Here is a 10397-nt window from a genome sequence, read left to right as displayed (position 1 = left end):
TTTTCCAGATTTGGTCTGGATGGATGGATGTGAGGACATGATCTGTTCCCCCAGTAATTTCATTAGCTACAAAGCCCCAAATAAGATTTTCTGGCTGTGTAATTCCTGCCTGCAGCAGGCACATATCCCCCCATGTGCTCCCAAGTCAGCGTAGTTTCCTCAAGCACAGTCTCACACCCTCTAACACTGCCTCAGTCTTGAAATGCATCTTAAAAAGAAACTGCCTGGAGTTTGGCCCTGGAGTGTGTGGCTCAGGAAACTCACTGTTCCGTCAGCACTCCTGCTGCTGGAGTGTCTGTGAGCCTGAGGCTGTCCCAGAGCCAGGGTGGGCTCTGTCAGGAATGTCCTCCCAGACCTGGAATCACGCTTTGTGTAAAGTGCAGGAATAAAGAACCCAAAAATATAAATAATACAGGAAAACCCTACTTCCCCATGAGGAGGAGCTGTGGCTGCCCCATCCCTGGAAGGGCTGGCAGTGATGGGCCCTGCCTGAAGACTGTTAGAAGAGCCCCCACAGCTGTTTGTGCAGGTCCTTGGGCTTTTGTACCCCCCAGGCTCCAGCAGGATCAGCCTGCACAGGTGACCAGATGCAGCAGCATCGGGAATTAAACTCGAGTTACTCATCCCAGTTAAATTGCACCAACCCCGTGATGCCTCAAAGTTCAAATAAAACAAAAAAGATAAAAAAGGAAAAAGGAGGAGGGGTGGTTCTTTAATTCATCGGATGTCTGCAGCACAGGCAACTAAAGGTCACAGACAGGCAGGACAGGCGCTGGCAGCGCTTTGCCCCGTCCTTGCCACCTGTTATCAGCTCTGTCCCCTGCCTGTGCCAAGGGAAGGGACAGGGCAGCAGCCACGTGGGGCTCTCGTGTGCAAGGACCTGGCCGGGCTGGGGTCCTCACAGCATGGGCCAGGCTGGAAGGGACCAAAGTGTCCCGTCTGATCCCCCCTCCCTGTTCCAGCAGGGCCATCCCAGAGCACATGGGTTGCGTGCCGACGGTTCTGGAATATCCCCAGTGAGGGACACTCCACACCCTCCCTGGGTAACTTGTTCAGCTCTCGGTCGCTTTGCAACAAAGAAGTTCTTCCTCGTTGTCCAGGTGGAAATTTTTGGGCATCAATTCCTCTTGTGCCCCCGCCCCTCCCAGCGGATGGGATGGGATGGGATCAATTCCTCTGACCCCTCCCCACGGATGGGGTCCCCTCTCGGTGTCTCCTCTCGAGGCTGAGCAGGCCCAGCTCCCTCAGCCTTTCCTGTCCGAGCTGCCGCAGTCCCTGGATCACCGATCCCTGGATCACCGATCCCTGTTCGGGGGGTCCCGGCCATGGGGGGGGTCCCCTGTCCAAGGGGTGTGTCCGCCCCCCCCCGCTCAGGCCACACTCGGCCCCGCCCCACACGCGCTTTCCCATTGGCCGGCGGGCGGAGGGAGGGGGCGGGGGGCGTGGCCACGCCCCCCGCCCCCTCCCTCCGCCCGCCGGCCAATGGGAGCGCGCCTTGCGCATGATGGGGCGTGGCCCGCGGGGGGCCCTGACCTGAAGTAACCCCGATCACACCACCGAGGGGCGTGGCCTGCGCGGGAGGGGGCGTGTCCGGGGGCGTGGCGGCGGGAGCGCCAGGCCGGGGGCCCGCGGCGGCTCCGCTGCACCGGCACCGTGAGGTGAGGGCGGGGCGGGCACCGGCGGGGGGGGACCCACGGCGAGGGAGGGGACACACCGGGGGGCTCCGCGGCACCGGCGGGCGCGGCGCTGCGCGGTTGGGGCTGGGCCAGGCGGGCGGGAGCTGGCCGGGCGCCGGGAGATGGCCGGGCCATGCCGTGCCAGGCCATGCCGTGCCCAGCCGGGCCGGCGGGATGTAACGGGATGCCGGGCCGTACCGGGAAGAGCCAGCGGGAGATGGAGCACCGAGCGCCGCCGCCTCGGGGCTCCTCGGCCCGGTGTCGGTGCCGCTCCGCAGGCGGGGGTGGGCGGGGGGCTCCCGGCGCCGGCCGGTTCTCCCCCGGTTCCCTCTCGGTTCTCCCCCGGTTCCCTCTGGGTTCCTCCCCGGTACCCCCCCCGGTGCCGCCGGTCCGGTCGCTGCCGTGGCCGCCCCGCGCCCCCCGCGCGGTGGAACAACACGTGGGCGGCGGGGAGCGAGCCCGGCGCATCCCTCCTCCATCCCATCCCATCCCATCCTTCTCCCAGCCCCCGGGGGGAATTTCAGGATCTCGGGCGAGAGTTCGGGTCTGGTTGTGCCGAGGGGCCGCCCCCCCTCCCCGGGATGCTCGAGAGCGGCGAAGTTGTAAAAAGCGGGTTTGCGGAGCAAAGCGAATTGTTCTCCGCCTCGCCTTTTCGCGGCGTCTCTTAAAAGTCTTCTCGGGGAAGTTTAAAATGAAAAATGCCGTGTTAAAAATAAGTATCCAGAGCGTGAGTGGAGTGCGTTCTGGTTTAGCAGGCAGGAAATACTCAGCAAACTGGTTTAAGTGATGCCAAATTCTCTCAAAAGCAGCGGGATTTAGACAGTCTCGAGTGTTTTAGCTAACTAGGAGAATTGTAAATATGGAGGGTTTTTTTTGGTCTCTGTGGAGTTTTAGGTTGGATCTCAGGAAAAGGTTCTTCCCCCAGAGGGTGGTTGGCACTGAACAGGCTCCCCAGGGTTTGGTCACAGCCCCAAGGCTGACAGAGCTCGAAGAGCATTTGGACAATGCTCTGAGGGACAGGGTGGGATTGTTGGGGTGTCTGTGCAGGGCCAGGGGTTGGACTTGATTAGATACTGGGAAGAAATCCTTCCCTGTGAGGGTGGGGAGGCCCTGGCACAGGCTGCCCAGAGAAGCTGTGGCTGCCCCATCCCTGGAAGTGTCCAAGGCCAGGTTGGACGGGGCTTGGAGTGACCTGACCTGGTGGAAGGTGTCACTGTCCGTGGCAGGGGGTGAAATGAGGTGAGCTTTAAGGTCCCTTCCAACCCAAACCATTCCAGGATTCTGGGATCCTTGTGGGTCCCTTCCAACTTGGGATATTCTGTGACTGTGATTTTTGGAATTGGCACAGACACATCTGACTGGAGGAGACCTGGGAAGCGTCTCTTCCACTTGTAAATTGAGGTTTGTGTGTGTAATGTCAGTACAGTAAATGTGAAAACCAGATACCTAGAACCTCTCCCCTCTGGACATACATTCATAGGATCACAGAATGTCCTGAGATGGAAGGGACTCACAAGCATCATCCAGTCCAACTCCTGACCACTGCCCTGGGGAGCCTGTTCAGTGCCAACCACCCTCTGGGGGGAGAACCTGTTCCTGAGATCCAATTTGACCCTGCCCTGCCCTGCTCTGCCCTCGGTCTGCTCTGCTCCGCTGAGCAAACCCAGTGCCCCCAGTGCTCCTCGTGTGGCCCTTCCAGAGCCTTCCCCATCCTCGTGTCCCTCCTTTGAACACTCTCCAGTAGCTCTGGCTCCCTCCTGTGCTGTGGATCCCAACCTGCCCCAGGAGAGAGCAGTGGACGTGGAATTTCGGGCGTTAGAACCCAAAGGGCTTCACAGGGTGTTTGGTATGTGCTGAGGACATTTTGGGATGGGAAGTGAAGCAATGCCCAATGATTAACCAGGAGGCATGGCTCAGGTGGAGCCAGGGCTGAGCTGGAGCCAGGCTGGGGCAGTCCCTGGGCACGTTAAAACGGGGCAGCACCGGCCTGGCAGAGCCGGGCCCGGAGCAACGCCGGGGGTGTTCGGTGCTGGGGGCCCCTCTGGGTGCAGGAACCATCCCCTCACCCTGTCCCGACCTGGAAACTGCCCCCCAGCCCTGGTATAGGTGAGCACCTTGCTGATTTTTTTTTTTGTGGGCAGGAGAAGCAACTCAGTAATTGCCTTGTTACACAGGTGTCATCTCTTTTTAATCTGTTTTTACCTTTTTTCCTCTGCTGTTTTCCATTACCTGGGTTCCTTCAGGTAGGGCAGTGAGAGCACAAATCCAGTTCATCACTTTCAGGTGGTTCGTGTTGACCAGCAATGCCACAGATCCCTGGGCTTTAATCAGGAGACCTTTAAATACAACTACTTTTATTCCTTTCCTCTCTATATGACATAGCAATATTATAGAAGTATTATTCTGATTCTTTGAAAGAACCTACAACTTATTTCCACTGAAATATTGATGTTCTTTTCACAGTGGATTTGCCTTCAGAATGGGATGGTTTGGAAAGATAAGAAACTTTCATTTCCATTATCCAGATTTCATGCCTGGACGTATTTTACAATAGCAGAAGTGATCTTAAAGTGCAACTATTATAAAACTTCTGAAGTCTTGTATTGTTACATGTGCATTTCACTGTCAAGCCAAAAATGTGACTAATGGTAGTAGCAGAGCTGTGGAGGAGTGAATGGGGGTTTGTTTCCCCTCAGGCAGAACCAGACACGTCACATTTTGGGTTGGGATTGCAGAGTTGTCGCTGCTCGTGGTGTGAGCAGGATTTGGGTGTTCCATGGCCCACTAGAGCTGACAATCCAGATAATTTTGGTTTTCAGGGTCTAGCTCAACAGTATTAAGACAAACAGTACGTGTGCAGTGGCTCGTGGCACACGAATTTATCTTGGTGCTCAGCTGAATTCAAGGTGCTTCTTAGGAACTGTGGCAATTACACTTCAGAGCCAGTGCCATGTGCAGAGGTGTATAAATATGATACACCCCTATATTTGTACACATATTATACACCTCTGTATTTGTATATATGAAATGTACCTCTGTACCTGTATATATGAAATACTACTCTATATTTGTATATATAACTATATTTTTGTGTATATATAATATGCCTCTATATTTGTATATATACAGTATAACAGTGTACAATGCACATTCCGTTTGCAGCACTGAAATCCAAAGGCTCCAGTGAGGAGATCTCTTAGAAAGTCTGTGTTTCATTTAGCCCCAGACAATGCTGAAATTAATTTAAATATGAATAAGGACTCTCAGCTGTGCTGAGAACAAGCCAAGCTTATCACTTCAGTGCTGATTGCAAAACCCCAGAGGAACTCCTGGCTTTGGGACTGGGCTCCAAGGGGTTGGAAGTGCCTTGGGAAATAAACCTGAGTGGGGTTTCATGGATAACTCATTTCTCTGGAGCAGAGTTGGACAAACCAGGTGTTGGGAGTGAAGTTGTTTGACTGTGGCAGTGGGATCAGGGCGTGTGGCGTTGGGTGGGTGGGTTTCTCATGGAATATTTGAGTGAAATGCTTCACTCTTCCTGTTCCCCTGCTTACAAAAAAAAACCCCAAAAAGCCTTGAAATTTCCTTTTTAATATATTAGTTATTGAAATTAGAAAAGGTTTGTCTTCCATGAGATAGAGTTGGAGTTAGTTTGGCTGCATCCCAGAGCTCTTCGGCGCTGGTAATTGTGCCAACAGTAAATCTGTCTGGATGAAAATCTTTAGGAGTGATCTGATGCCAGGATAAACATACACATAAATACTGTCTTCATGTTTACATGCACAAACAACATTTGATTCGAGTTTTGTGCTATCTGAGCACCTCAGTTAAAGAAATCTCCCTGCATGGTTTAGTGTGCACATCACAGATGGATACAGCGACTTTCTGGTTCTGCTTCCCCTTCTTCTCATCTCTACCCTCGAAACCAGGGGTTTTTTTAATGCTTTTCATGTCCATGTGGGGCAGATATTTGTGACTTTTCAGTTATAAAATGGTTAATGATGTCTCTGTCAAATGAAGTGCCCATGGCCACAGAGCAACTGGAGTTTGTGGGAGGACTGATGTCAACACAGGATTTGATCTAAATAATTCAGTCAAGTACATTCATGGTAAAAGTGCATGAGCCAGTTGGATGAGTTTTTAATTCTCAGTTACTGATGGGAAGCAGGGATTGCTCTGGCTGCAAGTGCTTTTCTGGGCTCTCATTGCAGCCACCATCACATCCCATTTGTGTGATGACACGGGCCAGGTTCCTGTGCCGCTCAAACCATCGTGTTCATATGGAGCTGCATCCCTGTGCTTGGAGTAACATGGCTGGAATTAGCAGGACTGATGAGGTTTTCCCACCAGTTCAGGATGTCAGTGTGGTGTGGGAGTTACAGGCATCAAACAGCCTGTTCTGCATAGGGAAGACCCTCTTGGGAGGTTGGGGGTTCACGTCCCCTCGTCTCCTCCTTGTCTGTATTGCTCTACCACAGTTTGGTGGATGAACTACTGGGTTTTTCATGTAAAGATATGATATGCCAGCAGTGTCTTCTAGCCACCAGCTTTTCCCGAGGTTTCTGGTTGTTGTTGGGATTTACTCCTTGGGGTTCAGCTGCAGTCGGGCAGCAGGTCAGCAGCTGGCAGGCAGAGAGTTTGACACAGGCCAGCAGTGCTGGCACAACACGTCGTTCCTTTCAGAAGCAGAACTTAACAGACAGGTGGGACGGTCAGGTGGGTGCTGACACCTCGCTCAGAAGCTTCCAGAAGGATGGACTGGCAGGAGGTGCCACGGCTGGAGTTGGGCACTGCAGGCTCAGCCCCTGGGTCACTCTGTGCCTGGAGCCAGCAAGCCAGTCTGTGCTGTACCTGTGGTTATTCCAGGACAGTTCAAAGGCTCCCAGCCAGGAAAACACACAGGGAATATGCTTCACAGTAACCCTAATACTTACTTCCTAATCCTTTTCTTTTGCAGTTCGTTTTGGAAGTGGATAACTGCTCAGGTTGCAAGGCTAACAAGAGGTTAGTGCATTCCTTATTTTCTAATGACGTGTTTCATGTAATCACTGTAGTTGTCATGTAAATGCATCAAACCCCAGCAGAGCAGGGGGTATCAAATCTCCATTCCCCATCCACCTTTGTGCTGTGAGGGGCTCCTTTGTTTTCCACATCTGTCATGGCTCTTCCTCAGTTGTAACTGTTCTTTTAATTTTGAAGAAAATGCTTTCATTCCCTGTTGGAACTCTGGAACACTCAGACCCATCCCTGGAAGTGTTCAAGGCTGGGTTGGACAGGGCTTGGAGTTCCCCGTATTCAGAGATTCTTCCCTCTTTATATAATGATTTTTTAATGGAAAATGGAGACCTGAACTTCTGTATTTTCCTCTGAGAGTTGTGAATAATGCCACTAAGTTTCAATACATTAAATACCTTCAGTGTATTCAGTAATTGGCAGGGATGATCTGGGGCCAAGAGGTTAAAGTCAGGGTGAGGTCACAGGCCTTCCTGGCTGGCAGACCAGCTCAGATTCCTAAAAGAATCCTAAGAAGCATGAGGTTTTCTGAAAAAAATGTAAGAGCTAATGTGTCTTGTACCTTGCAAGGGCTGGGAAAAGGATGGTTTTGATCAATCAAACCCATTATTTGACTAGAGTAATTAATGATATGTCCAATACCTCACAAAGTGAGTCCCAGAGTTCAGATCCTGTTTCAACACAAATTTTTAATTGTGGAATGGCTGAGATTGGAAGAGCCTCTGGAGTCCAAGCCCTGTAAGCAGGTTCAGCTGCAGCAGGTTGCCCAGGACCACATGCAATTGGGTTTTACATGTCACCAGTAACTAACTAAAGAACAACAGTAAAATAAGAAATTGAGATTTCTAGTCCTACACTTATCTGTAGGTTTGGGGTTTGGTATGGGGTGTTTTTGGGTAGTTGAAGTCCTTTAAGTGACTCCTGCAGCTTTGTCTAAGGTAGCAGGTTCTGCAGCAGTGGGAGTGACCAGCTCTTGGATCTCCGAGTCCTTGTGCAAACAGAGAAGTCAGTGACTGGGGCAGAACTGTTCTGGATCCTGGGTCTGTCTGGGTTCAGCTCTGACGTTCCAACGTTTCACTTCCCGCCAGAAGTGAACCAGAATTCCTCCTCTTTGTCCCTCAGTGGCAGGAATTGACCTCAGATTTGGGGTTTTTTTTGACTTTCTTTTGTCCCTTACAGTGCTGAGGGCCCAGTTTGGGGGAGCCATGGAAGAGTCTTCCCAACCTGATAAATCCCTGGAGCCGAACGCTCACTCCCGCTTTATGATTGGCTCCGTGTCAGAGGATAACTCGGAGGATGAGACGAGCTCCTTGGTCAAACTGGACCTGCTGGAGGAGAAAGAGAGGTCTTTGTCACCTGTGTCTGTCTGCTCGGACTCCCTTTCAGACCTAGGGCTTCCAAACACTCAGGATGGCCTGACAAGCCATATGAGGTATGGAAAAGTGGTTCTCCAATCTTTTTACCATTCCAAAGACAATCCAAGTATTCAGCTTTGTATCCAGGTTTGGCTTCAGATGGTTTTGTTGTGCCAAGACATGCTTCAGTGTTCTGTTTCTAAATGACCTCTTGTATGTTTACCTCTGTCAAAACGTTCAGTTTTCCGTTGGTTTTAGTGGAATATCTGTGCCTGAATTCCTTAAGCACCTTCCAGACATCTCAACTGTTGAGTGTTATGGGCTTGGCTGTCCTGCCTTGTTTTGTCCTGGCTTTCAGAAAATGGAAATGTGTTGACTGAGATGTTTAAAGTTTTCACTTGTGTCTTTTTGGGCCGTTGTTTGTTGAGACAAGGACAATATTTGCTTATTTTGTCTTTGCAGGGAATTTGCTGCTTTGTATGTAGCCAGGGAATTGGCAGTACCCCTGGGTGGGATCAGTGACTCCATATTGGAATGTTTTTTTGGTTTGGACAGAGAAAATTGTGATGGTTGTAGAAAACATTGGTGTCCCTCAGTGTGGTGATAAACCAAGACTTAATGTGGTCGCTGCTGCCTGAGCTCAGGGAGGGGTTGGTCTCAGGGCTGCTCCACTCCTACTCCTAATTCTTTGTGCCTCAAGTGAGCCATGAGTTGGACTTTGGAGATATTTCCTTGTCCAGAGTCCCCTTTATTTTTAGGTGTTGCTGATTTGCATTCCACTAGAGGGATGTGCCTGTTGGATTTTCCCTGATGCAGTCTGGATATCTTGTGTTTTTGGGGTGTCCAGAACACAGTTTCTGTGGTCTGTGATTCTAACTGATAAATGTGGGTGTTGGAATGGATCCTTCCCAAAGCTCAGCTTCTTACCTCCTTCAGGTTTAACAGAGTTGCTCACCATCATCTGAATTCCCACTGCCCTGCAGTTGTTTGTTTGTACTCATTCTATTTATGAAAACATAATTTTGGACAGTGTTAAAAGGCTTCCTAACATCCAAATTTGTGGCAGGAGTTGGCAGTCCCCTGTTTTCAAGCATTTTTAGCATGCAAGGAAGGAAATTTTTACTTAGTATTTATTTGTCCTTGACATCTTCCAGCTGGGTATAATTTACAACCTTTCTGTCTGCTGGTTCCTGCAAGAATAGGTTGGTGATGGTTTGTTCTGGTGCCCATCAACCTGGGGTTCTCCCAGCAGATCCTCCCCATGGTCAGAGCCAAACCTGGGAGAGCTTCCTCTTGCTCTTCTCCTTCTGCCTTTTGACAAGGTGCCATCCCATTCCAGGAACACACAGGACAGTCTGAATCCCACTCCAGTTTTTACTGGACAATCCCTCACTACCTTTACTTTGTTGCTGTTGAAGAGGTGGTTCATTTCAGAAAGGTTTCTGGGTTTGCCAACCAGTAGTAGATATTTATACAGCCAGCTACTCTTTGTTCTTCTGCTTTGCTGGTTTCATTGCTTGTGCAAAGGGATTTTAATCTCCTTTTTTTTTTTTTTGGTGGTTCCCTTCCCACTTTTGGGAGAAGCTTCTGGAAACACATATTAGCAGACTCTTGAGGTTGGGGCAGAAGGGGGACAGTGGTCTCTATTTTAGAGGGTTGCCATAGTCCTCCTGAGGACCATGTTCAGCCAACTGGCACTTACACAACAGATATAAAGCCTTAAAGCAAATTTACAGAGGGTTACCTTTCCAAAGCCTGCCAGCTGCAATGATTTGCCAGCACAAAAGGTAATTCTGAAGCAGGAAACTGTAACTATATATATTTTAGGAACAGGAGAGCTTGGATGAGCACCTAACCATGAATGTGGAAAGAGACAATAGCAGAGAAAGAAAATCAAGCAATTTCCAGGACACTGCCTGGCACCAGAGAGCCCTCATGCAATAGGGGTGCAACCTTGAGCACCTCTGTTGTAACCTGCTTACTTTGGCAGTCGCTTTTGGGAGCTCTTGACTTCGAGTTAAATTGGAGAGAAATGCCAATTCAAATAAAAAAAAAAGTTACAGCATTACAGGCTGTTTTTCTAAGATAAACTCAGATGAGTTGAAATACTTATCAGGATGGCTGTCCCTTTCACCAGATTTCTAAACCGTGTTTATAGATGGAGAAACTGAGACAAAGACAACAGCAAAGACAAGTTCAGCAACTTGCCTCGAGTCCCTCTGTGACAGTGAGTTCTTGGAACACAGGTGCTCTTGCTTCCAGCATCCTTTGGTGATCACAGAGGTACCACACTTGGTAAAGTGACAAAGATTAAGTCAGGGGGAGTTCTGCAGAGTTTGACCAGCGGGTCACA

The 10397-nt window shown here is 50.3% G+C and overlaps 1 protein-coding gene across 8 annotated transcripts in view; it reads left to right on the top strand.

Annotated features, from left to right (window-relative positions):
* The first annotated feature begins 1599 nt into the window (after nucleotides 1–1599).
* The window catches only part of ACACA (acetyl-CoA carboxylase alpha), a 113710-nt gene continuing 104912 nt past the window's right edge, over nucleotides 1600–10397 (top strand). For 5 of the 8 annotated variants that reach the window (XM_064678083.1, XM_064678080.1, XM_064678081.1 and 2 more), the window contains exons 1-3: nucleotides 3676–3782; nucleotides 6634–6680; nucleotides 7869–8121. In XM_064678083.1, the coding sequence (XP_064534153.1) occupies nucleotides 7895–8121 (227 nt within the window). In that variant the 5' untranslated portion in view covers nucleotides 3676–3782; nucleotides 6634–6680; nucleotides 7869–7894. Of the gene's footprint in view, nucleotides 1659–3626; nucleotides 3783–6633; nucleotides 6681–7868; nucleotides 8122–10397 lie in introns of those variants that run through there. The other 3 variants (XM_064678088.1, XM_064678084.1, XM_064678087.1) reach the window with 3 other exon arrangements.

Source organism: Pseudopipra pipra, chromosome 21 (assembly GCF_036250125.1).
Source record: "Pseudopipra pipra isolate bDixPip1 chromosome 21, bDixPip1.hap1, whole genome shotgun sequence".
Lineage (NCBI taxonomy): Eukaryota > Metazoa > Chordata > Aves > Passeriformes > Pipridae > Pseudopipra > Pseudopipra pipra.
This window is presented reverse-complemented; position numbering and strand designations above follow the sequence as displayed.